The sequence below is a fragment of the Odocoileus virginianus genome, chromosome 1, assembly GCF_023699985.2.
Source record: "Odocoileus virginianus isolate 20LAN1187 ecotype Illinois chromosome 1, Ovbor_1.2, whole genome shotgun sequence".
Taxonomy (NCBI): Eukaryota; Metazoa; Chordata; class Mammalia; order Artiodactyla; family Cervidae; genus Odocoileus; species Odocoileus virginianus.
This window is the reverse complement of record NC_069674.1, coordinates 5,111,778-5,133,766: the sequence shown is the minus strand read 5'-3', so window position 1 is coordinate 5,133,766 and position 21,989 is coordinate 5,111,778. Positions and strand designations below refer to the sequence as shown.

General features: G+C 50.0%; 1 protein-coding gene across 21 annotated transcripts in view; it reads right to left on the bottom strand.

Annotated features, from left to right (window-relative positions):
* Positions 1–3,743: 3,743 nt before the first annotated feature.
* Positions 3,744–21,989, bottom strand: part of KMT2C (lysine methyltransferase 2C) — a 260,160-nt gene continuing 241,914 nt past the window's right edge. For 15 of the 21 annotated variants that reach the window (XM_070451133.1, XM_070451259.1, XM_070451691.1 and 12 more), the window contains 15 exons: positions 21,148–21,289; positions 20,880–21,027; positions 19,530–19,708; positions 19,305–19,441; positions 17,773–18,022; positions 15,637–15,776; positions 15,158–15,265; positions 13,210–14,329; positions 12,170–12,306; positions 11,222–11,364; positions 10,797–10,965; positions 7,363–7,479; positions 7,052–7,125; positions 6,703–6,811; positions 3,744–5,759 (listed from right to left, as the gene is read on the bottom strand). In XM_070451133.1, coding sequence (XP_070307234.1) covers positions 5,667–5,759; positions 6,703–6,811; positions 7,052–7,125; positions 7,363–7,479; positions 10,797–10,965; positions 11,222–11,364; positions 12,170–12,306; positions 13,210–14,329; positions 15,158–15,265; positions 15,637–15,776; positions 17,773–18,022; positions 19,305–19,441; positions 19,530–19,708; positions 20,880–21,027; positions 21,148–21,289 — 3,066 coding nt within the window. In that variant the 3' untranslated portion in view covers positions 3,744–5,666. Of the gene's footprint in view, positions 5,760–6,702; positions 6,812–7,051; positions 7,126–7,362; positions 7,480–10,796; positions 10,966–11,221; positions 11,365–12,169; positions 12,307–13,209; positions 14,330–15,157; positions 15,266–15,636; positions 15,777–17,772; positions 18,023–19,304; positions 19,442–19,529; positions 19,709–20,879; positions 21,028–21,147; positions 21,290–21,989 lie in introns of those variants that run through there. The other 6 variants (XM_070451344.1, XM_070451924.1, XM_070451926.1 and 3 more) reach the window with 4 other exon arrangements.

Here is a 21,989-nt window from a genome sequence, read left to right as displayed (position 1 = left end):
CTGGAAGATCAACCAGGAACATATTTCCCAATACTTGTGGGTCACCAAAGAAATCAAAGGGCTATTTTCAGCTGCCTGAAAATGAAAACACAACATATCAAAGGCTATAGGATGTAGCTCGCTCACTACACGGGAAGTTTATAGAACTGAGCTGTATTAGAAAAGGCTAAAGGTTTAAAATTAATGATAAGCTTCCAGCTTAAAGTAGAAAAAGAGATAAAAAAGCAAAGACGAAATACTAGACAGAAATGAAAAACAAGAAGTTAATGAAACCAAAGCTGGATTAAGATTATTGATAAATTGTCTACTAAGAAATTACCAACATCAATAATGAGTGGCAGCGTCACTAGAGATTCTGCAGATGTTAAAAACAGATAAGCAGTGGGAACTCTGATTCACTGCTGCTGGGAATGTAAAAGGGTATGGCCACTTGGAAAATGGTTTGGCAGTTTCTTGCAAAACTAAATGCATCATATGATCAAAAACCTGCACACAGATGTTTACAGCAGCTTCATTTGTAATTGCCAAAGTCTGGAAGTAACTCTGATGTCCTTCTGTAAGTGAATGGGTAAACTGCCACGTCTAGACAATGGAATGTTTAGTGCTAGGAAGAAATGAGCCATCAAGCCACAAAAAACTGGAGGAACCTTTAATGTATGTTCCTCAGTGAAAGAAGCCACCTGAAGTCTACACACTGTGTGATTCCAACTCTGTGACATGCTGGAAAAGGGAGAACCATGGAGACAGTAATACATCACTCGTTGCCAGGGGCAGGGTGTGGGGAGAAAGATACGGGCAGGGCAACTACTGTGTGTGATCCTGTCACAGTGGACACAGCGGTCAGAACCCACAGGGTGAGTAAAACCAAGTGTCAAGTGTCATGTCGGCTACGGACGTGGGGTGAGAATCGCGTGTCAGGGTAGGTGTATCGGTTCTAACAAAGGCGCCCAAAGGACCACAAGACAAATGTCAACACAGAAATGATTGTGGAAGAAAAATACAAATGATTGTGGGAACTCCCTTGGTGTTCCGGTGGTTGGGACTCCGAGCTCTCACTGCCAAGGGCCCAAGTTTAACTCCTAGTCAGGGAACTATGTCCACAAGCTGCTCAGCCAAAAAATAAAACACAAACATATTAAAAAAGTGAATTGTACCTCTATGTAGCTTCCCAGGTGGCTCAGATGGTAACCAATCCGCCTGCAGTATGGGAGATGAAAGCAGAGCCGGGTTTGATCCCTGGGCTGGGAAGATCCTCTGGAGAAGGAAATGGTACCCCACCCCCGTGTTCTTGCCTGGAGAACCCCATGGACAGAGGAGCCTGGCAGGCTGCAGTCCACGGGGTCGCAGAGTTTCAGACAACTGAAGCAACTGGGCACATGATAGCAACAGTTCAAAATAAAAAATAACTGGGATTGTAACTAATTTACAATAGCATATGAAAAATATGAAAATAATTTTAAGATTTGTACAGTGAGAAAAAACATTGCTAAGAGAAATTAAAGAAAACCTAAATAAACGGACATGAGTTTGAGCAAACTCCGGAGATAGTGAAGGATCTTTATAAAAATGGTGCTGGAAGTAATTTTCTGTTTCTACAAATAAAAACGAACCTTGACTCCTATCTTACATACAAAATTTATCTCAACATGGTCATAGATCTACATAGGAAAAAGAAAACTATAAAGCTTTTAGAGAAAAATGACAAATATCTTCCTATAGGAGAGGCAAAGATTTCTTTACTTATTTCAAAGCAGTCATCAAAGATCAATGAATTGGACTTTATCAAAATTAAAAGCTTCTGATGAAGACAGCATTGAGGAAGAAGATACAATTTGTACCCAAACTGTATAAAGTGCTTAAAACTCAATGTAAGGGATGTCTGTGGTGGGCCAGTGCTCGAGACTCCCCCGCCTGCCAGTGCAGGGACACAGGTTCAGTCCCTGGGCCGGGAGGGTCCCGCGTGCCACGGGGCAGCTGAGCACACGCGGCACAGTTACGAGACCGAGCCCCGCACCCGAGAGGTGACCGCAGTGGGAAGCCGCACTGAGTGGAGCGCGGCCGGCACATGGCCACACAGGCCCAGCGCTGCTGAAGATAAAAATTTAAACCGATTTTCAAAATGAACAAATACAGAGACGTTTAAGGAATGATGCATGGCTCTGCGTACGAAAAAGGTTAAATGTCACGGACAGTTGTCAGGGAAATACAGATTAAAACCAGTCAGATACCATTAAAATGGTTACACCAAACAGACTGATGGGTTCTGAGGAAACAGAAAAGGTGCCGCAGTGCAGCTTTGGGGTTCTACCCCAAAGGACCCCCATGTCTGCTCAGACCAAGTGATGGCTACGACGTTACCTAGGTGACGAGGTCAACTCTAGACAAGTCAACCGCTGAGAGGCCCGTGCGTTACCGACACGTGGGACAGGAAACAGGAGGAAGCCTCTGGGTAGATCCCCGATCGGGAACAGGGATCGACTGGAAGCTGTGAATTGTTGCCCACTTGTGGTGGGAGAGTGAGCCGGGGGGCCTCCGGACTGGAATTTGCAGGAAGGAATGTGGGGCAGGAAGGAGCCACAGATAGAGGGTCCAGAAATGTGCAGATGGGTCTCTTGAGTCTGGCTCTGTCCGTCTGTCCACAGCTAAGTGTGACCCCCCCGCGAATAAGCCAAGAATACATTGCAAGGAAAGGCTAAGTTGTGGGAAGCTGTGACCTGAACAGGCCAAGGCAGGCCCCTCGCCCAACACCCAGGGCACCCGTGTGCCCCCCCAGGTCAGACTCCTCCTTAGGACACTTCCAGAACAAACTTCAAAACGAATTGACGCACGTCACTCAACTGCCACCAGAATAAACGAACGGTTTTTAAAAGAGCACAACATAACCCAACATAGCATTAACGCTCGAATTCTGAAACCCAATGAGGATTTCTAGACCTGGAAAGACATGGTCACCAGAGGGGCCCCGAGAAAGCGGCCAGGTTCATGCAGGGCAGAGACACTGGCGTCCTGAACAGCCCTCCCTGCCCGCCTGCCAGGCGGGCCTCGGGGTGGCGGCGCCTCCAAGTCTCCTTCTTTGCCTGCTGGGCGGTGAGAGCCGGAGAGAGATCCGAGGAGGCATGGCCGCCCAAGAAGGGCCTCCCAGCCCGGCGAGACACCAGCACGTCCAGGCCCGTCCTGACGGACAGCTTCACAGACGCGGGCTGCTGCCGAGGAGCAGCAAACGCCGACGGTCAGGATGGGAGCCTGGAGACTTGCCGTAAAACGGCGCGGTACAGAAGCTGTTTGGCTGTTCACGAAGCACAAGCTGTTGTACGAATTGAGTGCAATTCTAGGCAGTTTAGTCCTTAGCAATCCTTTGAGTTAAATCTGAAATACACTCAACAGGAGGAATAAAACCCCTACCACACACAGCAAGTCTGGAAGAGCTGCTTCCAAAAAAAAATCAGTGGACTGAATTTAACAATAAAAACAGACTTTAAACAAGGGAATGAAACACTAGGAAGATTTTTCACTTTGGCCTTGAAAACATCCTAAAAAGAAACCAAAGTTAGCCTTCTTTACCCAACCACAGAAAGAGTCTCTGTTTGGACTGAGTTATGAACTTAAATCTAAAAAGAAAGAGAAGCAAGTTGACTACATCCACAGGCCAGTCACTCAGAAAGGGTAGACCAGTCTGCTGGTTTAGTTCAAACGCTCATCGGTTTCTGAGTTGCGACCGGAACACTAACAGAGACTCAGGCAGCTTATATAGATGTAAAATATTTTATTTGTAAATGGTGATCTTCTAAATCTGTGTCCACAAATTCCAAAACCCATAACACTCTGTATACTTCAAAAAATTCAATTTTTGCCAACATTAGATACTATTATACAGAACAGAAAACAAAACAAAAACCCAGGAGGACAAATACTGGTAGGATGTCAGAATATTGTACAAGAGAAGAAAAATATTCAAGAAACAAATTTCATACAGCTATTTATCAAGAGAAAAATATATACAATTGATTTATTCTGTAAGATAAAAATACATCATGCCATATACATTACAAGTTCAGAACTGCATCACTGGATATACCAACAGCTTACAGTCCACTTGAATTGTGCACACAAAAACTTCATTTTATACTCAGCCTGTGAAGTGTCAGTACCAGAATTTTAAGTACAAAATAAAGAGCTAACCTGGTTCAAAATGCTGATTAAGTTTCTACAAGCAAACACAAAACAGTGTGTGTGTGTGTGTGTTTAATTAAAGAAATGTAAACAAACAGTTCATACAAACACATCTTAAAATTACATCCTCCAAACCCTACTGCCGGGGTCCTGCAGTTGCAAGCAGTCACATCTCTCCTTTTTTTTTTTTTTTTTTCCAAATTTTTGTGTTAAATAAGCTAGAGAGTTCAATTTGAGTTCCTGCTACATGATCCTAGTATGTTTACATGATTTTTGTTTTGTGTGTGGCTTGAAACGAAGTTCTAATCAAAACTACTTTTGCTGAAGAAAAATTCAGCTTCCATTTGGGGGTGTTTTTAAGCAGTTATTCACAGTTATCACAAATTGTAAAAGCACAAAAAACCTGACTGAAGAAGTAGGGATGCAACAATATAATGTGAAAAAATTAGTTTAAGTTACCAAAACGGCTATAAAAGTTGTAGTCATAGCATACACTCCGTTCTATCAGAAGTAAGGTGTATAAAACAAGTAAGTACTAATAGACTGTAGTTTCCAAAAAACCCCAAACACTCTAGGTGGAAATTTTGGTTATTACATAATTATAATGGCATATTTAATAACAAAATTATATTGTAACATCCCTATGAACATTTTATAAGCACCCGAGCTGCTGCAGAGCCTGGTAGCATTTGGTCAATAACTATTTTTATACTGTATTTTTTTTTCTCAAAATATTTACATGTTTGTACAAAGTAACAGGGTTTGTTAGTTTTGCAGGTAACAGCAGCAGCTTGGCTTTCTTCTAACTTTTATTTAAAAATAGCTTCATTCACTTATTCAATAATAAATACAAAAAGTTTCTCTTATTTTACAGAAATCAAAAACTACAATAAACTGACTCATGGAATCAAGTATTTAAATGTATTTTAGTGCAAGTTATTGTCCCTTAGCTCTATTCCTAAGGAAGTCATTTCAGTACATTCCTTGTTCAGTGGTGTCTACTTTAGTTTTAAAAAACTCTTAAGTCAGAGGGCCTGCCCCTTTCTCAGATAAGGCCGTGGCCAGCACTTTGGACATCTCCCTCTCGCTGGTGATCTCAGTCTTACATTCATAGGAAGGCCCCGCCCTGGGGCAGGGCAGCCGTCGGCTCTTTGCCCCAGTAAAAGTTTCTCCTTAGTGAGACTAAAGAAATGAAAGGAAACAAAACCCACCCACAGAAAGAAAGAAGAAAGGAAGGAAAAGGAAACAAAAAAAAAAGTGCTGGACCATTCTATAAATCTTCGACCTCGGCAGCTCGGGTCAAGTGGCCTTGGTCTGCTTCCTCCTGGTGCTCCCAACTTAACTGAAGTTCCGAGGAAATCAGGACTCCCAGGAGCTAGTTTTCAAAAAAGTCATAAAACAGAAAACAAAAACCTCTTTTCTGTCTGCGAAATTCCAATGGTGCGAGGACTCGCTTCTTCCTAGGGACGAGCCACCCTCCGAGGCGCGGGGTCGCATCAGTTCATCCACTTGCGGCAGTTCACGGCCCCACAGTGACAGGGGATCTTGTGCTGGTCGTCCTCAAAGTCAAACTTATAGTCATAGCACAGCTGCGGCCAGAGACACGCAGTGAGAAGGCCGCTCCTCCGTCCTTGGCCACCCTGGGGCCCGCGGGGCCGCCTCCCCCTGGACCCCGAGCCGGGAGGACGGACCGGCTGCGGCTGGCATCCCACGGGAAGCACCCTCCCGCCCTGAGGGGTGCCCCATGATCCTGGGGGGCTCCCCTTCCTCACGGCACTCCCACCATCCACAGCTCTTTCCTGAGGGCTCAGGGCAGCTCCCTTGCACAATGAGGCAGAGGCTTGGGGGTCAAGTGGGTCCCCCAAACAACTTGAGCAGGGTTGGGGGCAGCAAGGCCAGGAGTGGGGGACCTCCTCTGTCCCCAGGCCCGGGGCCTCAAATGGGTTCTTACTCATCCAGTTAGTGAGACGTGCAAGACGAGCCTTGGGTCAACTCGATTTAAAAAAGTACGTTCCAGTTAAGATGACCCCAAAATACAAGCGTCCTCTCAGGGCAGGGCTGGAGGCTCCACCCAAGTGAAGACCCTCAGGCTCCTCACCCTCGTAAAGAGGGGAGGCCCCCACAGAACCCACCTGCCCAGCAGCCGCTTCCCAGGGCCCCTGATTTCAGCCCCAAAACGTGCTCATCACGTCTGTGACCAAGTTGGGGAACATCAACGCGATGACAGAGGCTGATGGCCATCCTCACGGGCGACACGCGAGGCGGAGGGAAGGGACTACTAAGGGAGCAGCCAAGCTCTCCAGAAACCCGCGAGCGGGTGCTGGTTCAAAGTGCATACACCCAACTGGGACCCCCGGCCCCCCGGAATTGCTGCCCACAGCCCCAGGGTCACCTCGGGGCCAGAGGCGCCAACAGGGCCATCAGCTCCGCGCAGGCGTCCTTTATAAAGGGGGGGGCCCACACGGGAGGGGCAGGAGGGGCGAGGAGCGCACCCCCGGCGGCAGTGCCTCGGTGGGTAGGGGCGGAGCTTACCTCTTCTCCTTTCTGGATTCTCCGACTGGAGCTGATGATGATCTTGTGGCCGCGCTCGAAGGTCACCACTTCCGCCACACAGTTGGGCGCACATGAGTGGTTGATGTACCTGCGGGCAGCAGTCCAGAGATGGCTCGCCATCCAACAGCCGGGCGGGGCCGAGGCCCCCACTCCCGCGGCCCCTCCCCACCAGCCCGCTCACAGCCCACGCGCCCACGGACACAGACGGCTGCGTGGCTGCAGGACCTCAGCGCCCCGGCCGGCCAGAGAATTCCCAAACATACGGGGAAATGTTAAGAACAAACTCTGGCCGGGACTGAAGGGCCCCACCGCCGGGTCCCCGCCTCACCTGGCAGGCCCTCCCGTGAGCGTGGCGTCGATCACGTGGTCACTGTCCATGCGGAACATGTACACGCCTCGGTTCTGAAACACAAAGCGCTCAGCACCTGCCACGCCCCGGTGGGGAGCCGGTCACCCCAGCCGGTCGCCCCGAACTGAAGCAACACCTGGCAGGTCGCCTGTGAAGCCAAGCTCACTGATGCCAGTACAGCCTCATAGATGGTAACGGGGGGAAAATACAGGCCTATCCAGGTGCGGTTTCCAGGGTCAGACCCAGCCCTGGCCCCAGGAGCCCCACGGCACAGGAGGACGGGAGCTCACCTGGGACTCGTAGAGCTTCTCCTTCCTGTTGGCGACCTCGTTCCGAATGATGGTCCCGATGTACTCGATGACCATGGTGTGCTTCTCAATGTCCCGGGCAGCGTACAGGCCCAGCCCCTGCAGAAACGCACACGCACGCCTCAGAGCCACTGGCTTCCGTGGACAACAGGCCTGCGTGCTCCTTCAGGCAAAGGTCCTGCCCTTGGTCACAGCAGAAGCCCCAGGAAGACCCCACCTGAACTCACATGACCCTTGTACTGACCTCGACTCTCATCTGGACCCTCAACACTGGACGATCTTCCCACCTAAAGTTGTGCTATCACTCCCTTGTTTGTGTGTCTTGTTTTACAGTAAACCCTGAGGGCATTTTTACAAAGTGTTTCTATCTGGCCATCTTCTCTCCTGGGCTTCCCTGGGGGCTCAGCTGGTAAAGAATCCGCCTGCAATGCGGGAGATCTGGGTTCAATCTCTGGCTTGGGAAGATCCCCTGGAGAAGGGAAAGGCTACCCACTCCACTGTTCTGGCCTGGAGAATCCCATGGACTATATAGTCGAAGGGGTCGCAGAGTCGGGCACAACTGAGTGACTTTCACACATCTTCTCCCGAACGTGATATCACAACCAGATCCCACCAACTAAACAGGCTAATGGCTTCTGCTATTTATTTTATCCCACAGTGATTTCTAAAAAGACATAACAAACTTATGAAGCAGGAACAGGGCTAACTGTAAGGGACTATTACAACGTGAGTTTCTGCATTCTCAACTGACCAGAAGCCCTCCCACTGGACACAGGCCTTGTCAAGTACCATGGTTCAGGGGCTGTTGGGAGACTTTGGGGTGAGAATTAACTTCTGAAAAGAAGTACTCATGCGGTTTATGTGTTCAGTTCCAGGTGTGACTCCGAGGTGACAAAGCAGGGCATACAAAAACAATCTGCATGGAGATGAGTCCAGTTCAGTGTAAGAGACAGAAGATCACTGGAAATGAACTGAGAATCCAAGCAGTCAGGCACACGCGAACACTTTGTGAAGTAACTTGGTGGTATTGAAATTCAGTTTGATACGGATGGGTTATATATTACTAAATGGTGCTCCCACAACTGGTTACTCAACAGAAAAAAAAAAAGTCTTAAAACACAAAAAATAAAATCGCTGAAACAAAAAGAATAATAAACTACATATGCAATCTACAGTCTTAACCAAAAACAGAAGCTATAGAAAATTATATGTTTGACTGTATAAAAATTAATACTCATAGTAAAAAACATTCCACTTACTGAGGTATTTTCCCCTAAAATACATCTTTGCCAAATAGTACAAGTTCTTATAAACTGAAAAATGGACAAAGGATATGAATATACAATGCAGTTCATAGCAAGCAAACACAAATGGAAAACCTAGGGCAACTGACAACATCAGTCTGTGCTTAACGGGCTGGCAAAAATATATAAGGGCCCTAACACTCCCAATGGGAAAACAAGAAAAAGTTTCATACTCTGCAGAAGAGCATACAATTACAGCCTGTTTAGAAAACAGACGACGTCTATGAAAATGAAAAGTACATGTGCTTCTATGCAGAAATCTCACTTGGGGGCACACACCCCACAGAAGTGAAGCTACACGGGTATTTGTACAAATCCTGACAGTAGTGCTGTTTCGGGAAAGAACTCCAAACAGAATTAATTCTCAGCAGTAGTGCAATGGTTTAACCTATCATAGCTCATCGATTTCACAGAAAGTAACAGAGCCACTGAAGAATGATTTAGAGCTAGAGGTGTATGAATACTAGCGAGAAAAAGAAGACACAGGAAAGTGCAGGTAACATGACCCTGCCTTCCCACATGCACACAGACATCTAGGTGCTGTTAAGACGGCAGCATAGGGGAAAAAACAGGATATTTAGTAGGTTGTTGGCATGATGACCTGGGAGGTAGACGGAAGGGAGGTAACAGAATGGAGGAAGCAAAAGGTGATCAGATAACAAGAACTCTCAAAAAAGATGACAGACTGAACACAGGTGGTTACAAAACCCTTAGCATGACAGGGAATAAAACCAACGCTGAGGAGCAGCAGTGAACAAGCCACTGGGAAACGTCTTAGACAGACAGGTCACTGAGCAGGAGGAAGCCGGCACGGCCAGGAGCAGCAGCGGAGCGGGGACTGCCCCAGGAGCCTGAGACAGGCTCCTCCAAAGACAAGAGACTGTGTCTGTAATGCGAACACAAGGTGTCACATGAAAAGACAGAGAAGAAGGTGCAGACGGCAAGCAGGAGCATCTCAGAGTGAGGACAAGGAACCCAAAGACCACGCAGAGGTCAGAGCTGAGACGGAAGTCTCCTCCAGCGGCACGAGGACCATCATGGGCCCAGCGGGGGGCCAGACGCGGTGAGGCCAGGGGCCACAAGCCTGCTCACTCGGGCAAACCCCCGGGGGATGCTGGTGCTGGGGGGCTGGGGCCACACCACGAGACCCCGATCTCAGGGACCCAGTGTCTGTGTAGAGAGAGAAACAGAGGCGGGACTTCGCAGAAGAATCAGCACACAAACATTTAAGGCTGACGGCCACACTGCTTCAGGCCGAAAGGATTCACCACTGGGGAAAGCAATGGGCCCACTTTGCTGAGACACTCAAATAGCGAGTCAAGAAAAGATCCTAGAAGTTTCCATGTGAAGAAGAATGTGGATGAACACAGTGTGATGGCCACCTTCTACCTGAGGGACCAGCGTGGCTTGAGACTGGGACTGCACAGAAGGGGCGGGCAGGCCTGCACAGTGCCCACAGGTGAGACGGGCAGTCACAACAGGCCAACAGAGCTGCGGTAGATCGGAGCCAACTTCAGAGAGAAAAAGGCAACAGACCCTGACGATGCTTTGGGTCTGTGCACTGAGGCCAACGCACAGAACTAGGAGTGGTGACCTCACTCAGTGACACAAGGAGCCTCGGGGAGAAGCTGGGTCCTGGGACCCGCCTCAGCAAGTGTGACCTGGGTACACTTGAATGCCTACTCGTCTTGAGATGGCTTTACCTGTTCCACAATCTAACCATCAGAAAATACATGATGATTTCATGAAAAGAAGGCTTCCAAAATTGGGCACCTTTTGAAATCATTTTCATTTGTACTTTTCACAAGCGCCTTTAGCCCTAGTGAGCTTGCCACAGCTCCCGTGCATGGAGAATACAACGCTCCCTGCATCCCACGGGCTCTCAGCACAATGTGAAGACGTGTTCAGAGGCCAGCTCCCATTTGGGAAGAACAACGTCTGCATCCTGAGACTGCAGATGGAGCAGCCAGTGCCCCGGCCTCAAACGACACCAGCCAACAGGGCGTCTCTCCCCGCGGCCTGCAGCCCCGTCTCACACGCCGGACGCCAACCTTCTCCCCTGAGAGAGCCCTGCCTGCCTCTCGTCGTCCTGGGCACCCAGCCTTTGCTCACCTGAATGCGGGACCGGGCCAGGTACACGTTGGACTTCCACTCGGTCTTCATCTTCCGGTACTGCGACGACTTGGAGTGGACGAACTGCTTGCTGTAGGGCGCGCTCAGCTCCCCTGTGACGGTGCTCTGGAAGGACTTGGAGGTGCTGGTGCTGTTCAGGGTGTGAGGCCTGTGGGGGGCGGACGCCGACAGGGGGACACAAGGGAGACTGAAGACACCTCTGAAAGGTCCCGGGCGGGTCAGGTCGGTGCGGACAGGCACACACACGGACAGCCGCCTAGCGGGGCCCACGGCGAGGCCGCGCAGAGGCCGCACAGACACAGCCAGGGACAGCAGGGTTTGTAAGCAGCAGGCGAGTCAAGCACAGAAACCACTAGGAGGCCTAGAAACCCCGGGCTGTACTATGTGAAGTCAAAACAAAATACCTTAACACAAACCTCTTGACATGGGCACTCATTTTAGGTTCGGAACGCGCACAACCTGTGGGGTTGACGGCCAGCGGCAGCTCCATCAGGGGGTTCCGGCCATACCGGAAGGTGTAGTTTTCACAGGCCTCAACCCCAGGGAGCTGGAGAGAAGCAGAGACAGACAGATAGGTAACTCATGGGATCAAGACTGCAGGCAAGACAGACCAGCCAGAGCACGACCCAAACTCAATTCTGTGAAAACGTGTCAACATTTTCAGAACGCCGGCAACACGAGGCTCTGTGTGAACAGGAGCCGCTGCCCTCAGAGCCTGACTGTGGTGAGCTCACCACGGTCGGGGTCCTGGGAGTTGGGGTGACATGAGGCTACCTCCTAAGATCACCTGCGTTACAGGCCTTTTCTACAGTCTATCTCCTGTGGACTCTCTCTGTGGGAGGCGTGACAGAGGCACAGCACTTGGGTGGGGTGTGACTGAAGCAAGTGGTGGCTTCCGGGGTGTCCTCTCTCCTCCAGAGAAAGCCCATCAACCACTTTCTTCTTGAAACAATGCCTTACAAACTACACAGTTTTCCATGACCACTTCGTGTAAACTATCGCACATGTGTGACACAGGCGTCAGGGACTCAGGGCTCATGAACGCCAGCCACGTGCTAGTGACCAACCTGGGCCTTGGCGGAGAGTGGCTGTGAATTCGGGGCACCAACCTGCCGCCCTGCAGGAGCGGGGCCTCACCCCACTGCATGGCTGACACCCGGCCCTGGAGGCCCTGAGCCCTGTGGCCTGCCTCAGCATGTCGACACGGACACAGGAGCGACTCACAAAGGCCTGTTCTCTCAGGCAGGAGCTCATTACCAGCCAAGCCTCCCCCTGCAGTGTGGGGACTGTGACCGCCCCACCTGGTGTCAGGGGATGGGCGTGGTGGGGCAGGAGGGCAGCCCGGCACTCACTGACTCCGCGATCCGTGCCACTGCAGACACGGTCAGGCCAAACAGGTCCTCCCCTCTCAGGTAGGCTGGGAAAAGCTGCAGCATTTCTGATTTTTTCCTCACACAGGCCACGGGCTCCAAAATTTTATCCCAAACACCTACATATGGACAAAAGACATTTTTAATGACAAACTTGCTCTCAGGTAAAGAGGGAAAAGGATGCCATATAAAAACAAAACCAAAATGAAGACCCACTGCTCACAAAGACTTACCGGATCCAAGTAAAGCCCATGGGCAGGTATTACCTGCTTATCAGATGACAATAGGTTTTTATTAAAGACTTTTTAGAAAGTTTTAGGGGAAAGAATGCACTACAGTCAGAGAATTAGACAATAAAGCTGGAAAGTAAAGTCTAACATAACTGAAATTCATGCTGGCCACTTAGCGTATCAGATTTTCAAATGCTTAATCCACTTAAGTAACTAACATCTGCAGATAGATCCTTTCCTCTCAGAGTTAAATAAAAATCTGAAATTGATATTTCATTGGAATTATCTTCAGACCATTTTCTTTAAAAAAAAAAAAAAAAAAACTACTAAACTTATTTATAAAAAGCAGTTCTGCACCACTTTCTACATCAATAAAAACAACAATCTAGATTTGATTAACCTAGAGGCCAAAACTAAGTGTCTCATTTCTGGCTGTAAATTTAGTATCTGATGCTGCTGAGTAAGACAATCTGTATAATATACTTTAAATATGGTTCCCACCTTCTAGGTGATGTTAAGAGAGCCCCTAAGGTGACAGGCAACCTTTACCTAGAAATCATTCTGTTTATAAACTGCTGGAATTTATATGCATATTCTGACATAGAGCAAGTCTAGCAAGTGTTTAGAGAACAGTGTGGGAAAAACAAGGTAGGACACAGGGAAGTTAAAGTCTGCATCTGTTGATGAAGGACGCACACCCGCCACTAGGAACCATGAACACACGCGAGAAGACGTGGGGAAACACTGCCGTGAAGCCTTCACTGGCCTAAGGCTGCAGGGACGGGGCCTGACCTTTGGGCGAGGTGTCACTCAAGACGAGGTCCTCGTGGCCCTGCTCCACGACCCGGATGACGAACACGGGGCGGCCGTCCTTCTCCTCGATGGAGCAGAGGTAGCGACAGCGGCGATTCGCGTAGCGCGTGCTCCAGTAGAGCCGGCTGGCCTCGTAGCCCACGGGGAAGAGCGCCGTGGGGGAGTGGAAGGCCGGCATCTGCTGCGGGAGCAGCTGGCCGATGGCGTGGAAGACAAGGCTGCCCACGCGGAAGGTGTGCTCACGCTCCCCGCGCTGCACAATGCTGGCGATCTGCCGCACCTCGTCGCGCTGCACGTACACCCTCCTGAAGACGGCAAAGTAGCTCAACTCCTGCTCGTGGAGGCCCTTTGGTTTGTGCATGGGACAAAGCATAGTTTTATCTTTAAAAAACATGCATTGTGCTTTAATGGCGCAAGTAAAGTGATAAATGTTGGTGCAGCGGAACCGGTGACAGCCGCCTGTGGCCCCCGTCTTGTGGCAGAAGACGCACTTCATCTGCAGGCCCCTCCGCAGGGCCAGCTCCACGTTGATCAGGGCGCCAGCCTGGGTCTCATAGACCTCCGTGGACCACAGTGCGCAGTTCAGGTGGACCCACAGGTCCAGGTCGAGGTTGAGCAGCCTCGCAGGCCCATCCGTCAGCCCGTCGCCCTCTTCGTGGCAGAAGCAGCACTTGCGGAAGTCCTTGGGCACAGGGTCGGGCTTCAGGGAGGTGCCCAGCCTCTTCAGGAACTCGTCGATCTCCTCCTCGCAGGGGGGCTTGAAGGCCCCCTTGGGGACCACGATGTGGATGCTCCACTTCTTCCACTTCATCCCCCTCCACTTCTTGGGGGGCGGCCTACAGTCTTCAAGCCCACCGTGGATAGCCCTCAGCCGAGGCTTTAGCTTGACTGTGACCTTAAGCTCATCAGGCTTTGCCTCCACTTTGGCTGCTTCAAAAGCAGGAGGGAAAGAGATGGGAGGGGACGCCGGGGGCGAGGCTTTCTCCTGGAGCTGTGGGAGACAGTGCACGTCTAGCGTGGAGATGTTGTTACTGTACTGATGTGACGCTTTGGAAGGCAGCTCTTTTACAGGTGACTGTGGCAACGAAGGAACGGATTCCTGTGCCATCAAGAGAAACACGCAAGTCATTCCAAAGCTTCAAAAGCAATTCTGCCTAAAACAAGAAGCCAAGCAGTGGTTCTAACAGCGTTTGGGTCTGTAAGCGAGTGGTAAGGATGCACACAGAGAAGTCCACACTGAGGTCCCCTGCACCGCATGCACGTATGGAGTATCGGCAGGGCAGGGCACGGGGAGGAGGGTTTCTCTACAAAGACTTAAGTCTGGAGAACATTCTGCTCTTTTTTCTAAACAGTCTGCTCTTTAACTTACTTGGATCCTACTGTTTCAAATCATACTAAACCCCGAAAACTCAGTGTTGCCACAGGAGCTAATTTATACAATGAAGCAGTGTTCTTTGTTTAACCAAATGAGAACTTCAGATCATAATCTTCTATGAGCTTGTCCTACCCTCTGAAATTCCCGTTTGTTCATCTTGGGCTTAATAAATGGGCATAAATGTGAAAGATGGGGAAGCTGTCCCCGTTAACAAGTTGTATTTAACTTTTTCTCAGAGGCTGCCTGGCTCCCATTGAGCCACTGAAGGGGCTGAGCTGAAACAAAAGCTTGGTTAGTTTCTTTTTAGATAAAACCCACAAGTTCCCCCCACCCAGCACTGGTCTGAAAAAAAGACAAGTCTCACAGAAAATCCAGAAGCAGGCAGGCACTGTACACTGACTTAAGCAACTATCTGGTGAAAAAACTAGCTCCTTCTCTCATCAAGGCTCATATATTTTGCAGTCTAAATTTATTTGGCACTTAGCTTGAATTTTATTACACTGGGCACTACTGCTTGTTAACTAGGACTCAGACTGATGGTCCGCATCTCACCTTGCTTTCTGAGTTTTTTGCTTGTGCAGTTGATGAATAGAGAATAAAGCAGTTGTTACTACAGAAGACAATGTCCTTCTCCACTCTACTGGGGCCATCTCGGGAACCCTGAAAAGCAAAGAGAAGGGTGTGGGCAGCTCAACAAGTCAAAATTCAATGGAGAGGAGATCCACACAGAGTAGTTTCTGCTGTTGTTCTTGAATGTAGCAAAAAAGTAACAAGAAGCTGATATTTAGCATATAATATTTAGCCACAGAGAAAATACACTAACAAATACTCTCCATGTTTCACTGTATTTAAAAATACGTGCTTCTCCCTGGATCCTACAGAACAGGCTGCTGTAGCTACGAGCACATCAGACATATGCCAACGCTACTTCCAGGAGCAGGCGTCCGAGCGGCCCATAAGTGGGCTCCTCTGGACGTGGGAGAGGGCAGCGCCCAGGACACGGGGGGGTCAGGGAGGGAACACCCGAGTACCTTGTTGACAAAGGCCAGCTCTCTGGCCGACTTCCTCACGCCGCTCCCCAGAATGACCACTTTGCAGTGACAGCACCACTGGGGCCTGAGCGCCGTGCTCTCTGAGATACCGTGCCCGGCATCCTTGTATCCCGAGAGACCTGGGGACAGAGCACTCGCATCAGCGACACACGCTAAGCAGCAACGCGGGGTGTGAGGCTGCGCTGCGCATCCACCAGAGCGCAGCACGCGGCACGGCACTCCAGTCCTTTAGCGAGAGCCATCTTCTAGACACTGGCTGTGGGGCATCTGTTGTGTGTAGGACACTGGGGGACAAGGAAAGGAAGCTCTCCTCACACGGCTGGACAACACAGGGCTTGGAGAAGTGCGGAAGGAACCTGGGACATGCGTTATCATCTCTGGTCTACGTGTGAACCCTGGACACATGCATGTCATCTCCAGTCTATGTGTGAACCCTGGACACACACATCATCTCCAGTCTATGTGTGAACTCTGGACACATGTGTCTCATCTCCAGTCTACATGTGAATCCTGGACACACACGTCATTGCCAGTCTACATGTGAACAATGGACACACATGTCATCCAGTCTACATGTGAACTCTGGACACACACATGTCATCGCCAGTCTACATGTGAACCCTGCACACACATGTCATCTCCAGTCTATATGTGAACTCTGGACACGTGTCTCATCTCCAGTCTACATGTGAATCCTGGACACACACATCATCGCCGGTCTACATGTGAACAATGGACACACATGTCATCCAGTCTACATGTGAACCCTGGACACACACATGTCATCGCCAGTCTACGTGTGAACCCTGCACACACATGTCATCTCCAGTCTATGTGTGAACTCTGGACACATGTGTCTCATCTCCAGTCTACATGTGAATCCTGGACACACACGTCATCGCCGGTCTACATGTGAACAATGGACACACATGTCATCCAGTCTACATGTGAATCCTGGACACACACATGTCATCGCCGGTCTACATGTGAACCCTGCACACACATGTCATCTCTAGTCTATATGTGAACTCTGGACACACACGTCATCACCAGTCTACATGTGAACAACGGACACACATGTCATCTCCAGTCTACATGTGAACCTGGACACACATGTCATCGCCGGTCTACATGTGAACCCTGGACACACATGTCATCTCCAGTCTATGTGTGAACTCTGGACACACGCATGTCATCTCTAGTCTACATGAGAACCTGGAACACAGGCGTGTCATCTCCAGTCTACGTGTGAACCCTGGACACACATGTCATCTCCAGTCTACGTGTGAACCCTGGACACACATGTCATCTCCAGTCTATGCGTGAACTCTGGACACGTGTCTCATCTCCAGTCTACGTGTGAAGGGAGTAGGGAGGGAGAGTGCTTCTGACAGGAAATGTCTCATGGAAGGCGAAGAGGCTAATGCACCACAGTCTCACATGAGTGCAACAGGAAAGTCACAGAGAGATTCCGGGGCCTAGATAAAAACTAGGTCAGGGCCCGGATTAGAAGGCCTGAGGGCCCCACAGAGCGCAGCGCTGGCGTGGCCGTGGAGGCTCATGGGAGAAGCAGGGCGGACCAGAGTGGCCAGAGCTGAGGACTCAGCTGCTCCCAGTGAGGCCCGAGCTGGGCTCAGACGGCAGGCAAGCATGTACAAGACACAGGAGCCCGGCGAGTGCAGAGACGAGGGAAACGGGGCAGGGCCGGCGTGGGGGGGGGGGCTCGCACGGCTGAGGCAAGGGCCACCCCTCTCGGCAGCAGGAATGGCGCTGGCACGCCTGTGGGAGAGAAGGGGCTGGAGACGGCGTGGAAGAGGAGGAAAAGGACTCAGGTGGAGACAGCCTATCTGCACCCTGGACGCAGGTGGAAGTGGGCAGCGGGGTGAGCAGGTCTGGGGGCGCACACTCAGTGCCCCGCTGATGCAGGCTCTAATGCATCCCCAGGCACCACAGTTCAGGTCACCACAGAGGACAGAACACATGGGGGTTAACCCACCAAGGACTGGGGGCCAGCGTGGGACCTGTTATTCGCTAAGACTGAAGTGAGATTGTACAGGAGGAGCGTGACTCTGGCGTCAAGAGTGTTTCGAGTTAGTGACACGTAAACCAGCTCACCATTGCTTGCCGGAGGGAGCGACGTGCTAGGCTGCTTCAGGTGGAAAGAGCTGGCTAGCCTGGGAGGGCGCGCAGATCCTGGTGGAGGCCCACGAAGAAACACACGCTGTCGATACTCCAAACCTGGGTTTACTCTGCGGCTACTGACCAAACCCACGGATGGAACATCTGGAGCATTACTAACCTCGTAGCTGTTAGGAATCCGAACATGGAGGAGGTCGGAAAATGCAGCCACAACACTGCTAATGTTCTAGAACAGAGGCAAACGCTGTGTTACGGCCCAGAGGATCAGAGGACACTGTGGAAACACTCACACTGGGACAAACGCATACACTGCCAGCAAGTCCAGCCATCCTTATTCAGACCTGAGAGTCTCAAGTGGAAAAAGGGCTGTGATGGGCCAATATCCAAATAAAGCTCTCATAAAACAAGGAGAGATCCTCGCACAGGGGTTCCAATTAATGTTAAGTATATGTCAAAGCACTAAACTGTGTTAGACGTTTTAGCACGAGCAGTGAGCTAATAAGCCTGTCATGGTTTTCACAGCTGGCCAGAAGCTTCCTTCAAGGGGACGCTTGCAGCTCTGGGCAGAAGTCTGCCACAGTCTGTGAGAACACACCACTGCTATGTTCTGTTGACAACCAAAACACCCCGTCAGTGACCATGAGCGTGGCGGCCAACAAAACACCTTTGAGAATTGGGAGAGTCCTCAGCAATGCACTAATGTCTGATACGGGAACTGGAACACATTCACAGCTGATGATACAGTTCCTCACTGCTTAACCGGCTGTGTGAAAACCGTCATCAAAAGGGTGCTCTCGAAAGAGTGCTCCACATACACACATACACTAAGGAGTGCTCCGTACACACACATACACTGTCTAAGGAGTGCTCTGTACACACACATACACACTCTAAGGAGTGTTCCATGCACACACATACACACTCTAAGGAGTGCTCCGTGCACAAACGTACACATTCTAAGGAGCGTTCCATACACACACGTACACACTCTAAGGAGTGCTCCGTACACACACACACACTCACTCTAAGGAGTGCTCCGTACACACACACACACACTCTGACACACACACACTCTGTGCTCTGTACACACACATACACTCTCTAAGGAGTGCTCCGTACACACACACACTCTAAGGAGTGCTCCGTACACACACACACACACACTCTAAGGAGTGCTCCGTACACACACACACACACTCTGAGTGCTCCGTACACACACATACACTCTCTGAGGAGTGCTCTGTACACACACGTACACACTCTGAGTGCTCCGTACACACACGTACACACTCTAAGGAGTGCTCCGTGCACACACACACTCTCAGGAGTGTCCCGTCTATGCATTCTTCAGTAGAACAAGGAGAGACCTGACTGCACTCTGCCCTTTCTGTCTCAGCTTAGGCCGAGACCAGTTTGTCACGCTCAGAGCGGCAGACATGTGAAGGGATAGCTGAGCCAGCCCTAACCTGGTGCTATTCTACAGCGTCAAGCAGCCAGTCCACCTTTACCTCAGCAGCTGTAGGGTGCAGGGTGATTGCCACAGATATCAGACCCGACCTGGGACCATTTGGGGATGAGCCAAAAGGTGACGTGAAAAATAAAGTGCCTGGCTCAGTTTTGATGTCATTCCTTCTGGATTCCAAGCCTTAAAAAAACAGCAAGGACAAGCTGTGCGTTAAGCCTTTTCTAGACTCAAGCAGTAGCCAACCCTCCCCCGCGCTGGGCGCCCCTACCTCTGCCGGCGTTGCTGGGAAGGATGGGGATGATGGGGGACGGCACGGGCTCCGGGGGCTCCTCTTTGACTAGCGATAGGTCTGGGTACCTGCTCACTTCCATCCCAACCACGCTCTCAGGGGAGGACGAGGGGACAAAGCTGTCGGGGGTGTCCCGCTCTGCCCCGTGCTCCTGCATCCTGAGAGGAGGGGAAATACGTGTGGGCACACGGGCATGTCCACCACGGGGGCTTCCCGCACCGGCCCCGCCTGTCCACGCCTGTGACCTCACTGTGACTGCACAGCGACGACAACGTGAGAAGCCACAGATTCAGTTCAGGCCAAACAGGAAATCCCTTGGAAAAAAATAAGACACGTGTTGAACTATAAAGTAATTGAAATGTACGTGTCTTCTGACTAAAGCTTCAGCATCCAAGTTTAAAGAACTGCCAGAGGAGGAAGATGCTCCATCTGTAACTCAGCACAGACAGATGGCTCCCGGCCCAGCAGGGTCCCAGCCCAGCGAGACCAGTGACACGTGTGCGGCCAGAAGGGGCAAGGGCATCCCCCACGCGGCCAGTCTCAGGGGCACACAACCCTCCCACAGCTGCAGCTGACTTAGAGGGGAGAAGGGTGAGAACCTGAAGGCCTTAGGGCTTCAGAGGGCCCGTATTTTTCTTAATGGATAAAGTTAAGGTGACGAAAACAGAAGAGACTAGACCAGAAGCTAAAGGTTACCAATGCAACTGGGGCTGGAAGGCGAGTGTGTCCTGGGCTAAACGTGGCAGGGCGGCCCGCACGTCGGGGGTCTCACCCATCCCTGAGCAGACACCTTTGTGCTGAAGGAGGTGGTGAGAAGCAGTGTGTAACAGGGGACCTGGGAGAGGGTCCTTGAGAAGCCCAGAGTGGGCACTAAACATGCACACCTAGGAAGCCACCCACCGCACGGCTCCTGACTCACAACTTGCACAAACCCAGCAGGGAGGTGCAGGAGGGAGACCTAGATTCCAGCCCTGGACAAGGTCCCCCTGTCGGCCCACAGCCTTCTCATTAGTAAAGCAGAGGGACTTCAGCTTATAAAGGACAATGATCTCTGAAATATTCTGCATGGAGACTCCCACTGCCTTAGCATCTATTGATTATTTGCTGAACTTCCTATATCAGGCGATTTCTAAAATGCACAAACAAATTTCTATTTAATCCTAAGAATGTTTTATAACAGTTATGTTCTGAAGACAATTATTCACCAAATTTTACCTTTTAAGTCTTTTTACATGCATTTCCTATAGACATTATGCTATATACAAACACAAATAACGCTTTTTAATAAATGAAATAATTAAAAAGTATTTGAGGACAAGGAACGCCTACCTTAATTCCTCCTGATTGTTATGAGGCGGAGTTGGGAGTGAGGCTGGAACATCTACCGTCTTAGGGCCTTGAGCAATCGCTCTGGCCAGCAAGTCGTCTTGTGGTCTGAACGGCAGCTGAAACCCTTTAGATCCTAGGCTTTTGGTAACTGGAAAAGTGAAAACACAAACCCCCAAATACGTTCAGTCGAACCGATGGGCGGGAAGAACCCCACAATCTGACCGCCATCTCACCGCATGCAGGAGCACACATGGGCTTGGCATCCTACCTTCGTGGCTCACTAACACGCCAGCTTTTCCAGCAAGCTCTTCAGTCGTTGCAAAACCATTTGCCATCTTCTGACAAGCCATAGGAGGTGGTGTAGGAGGAAGAGAGGCAGGGGGTGTTGGAGGATTACTTAAATTATTCTGCTGCAGGAGACCAAAAAATTTTAAAATTATATGCTACAGAGCAAATATGCCACGACCTTGCTAAAACTTAGTTCTGTGAATTTTTAGCACAGGGAAGCAAGGCTACAGAAATGTAATCAGATGCATCTTCATTCCTAAAGTGCACACCAAGAAGAACAAGAAACGTGCAGGCCAGGAGGCTCTTCAGTGGAGCAGATACCCATAATCCTCTGGACATACTACCCACAGGCTCGCTTTCCCCAGCTTGGAAATTAAGAAGCAAATTGACACTGTGCCTCATTCAGTTCTATTCGACTCACTTAAGTTTCACTGTTAAAGCCAGTGAAGGATAGCTTTAAATTCAACCAATAAATAGTAATTAAATTAAGATATGCCCCAGTTCTATAAAAAATTTGAGAATTTAAGATCCCACTCCAATAACTGCAACTTGTATCTTAGGTGTTAGCATCTGGATTGTCCAGAAATCTCAAAAAGAAGCAAAAGGAGTAGCACTAATACTAAAAGGATTGAGCCATTAGCAAACACAGTTCCCTCCAAACAGTTCTCCCTGTTTGTCACCACCTTGCCATCTGACTCATTAGTCTCTCGGGGACTGTTGGAATCTACCAACACCATCATGCTAACCACGTGCAGGGCACAGTCAGACATGTTGCAAAGACTTAGGAGTTCATGAAGATGATGAAGCTGTGTGGAGAATAGC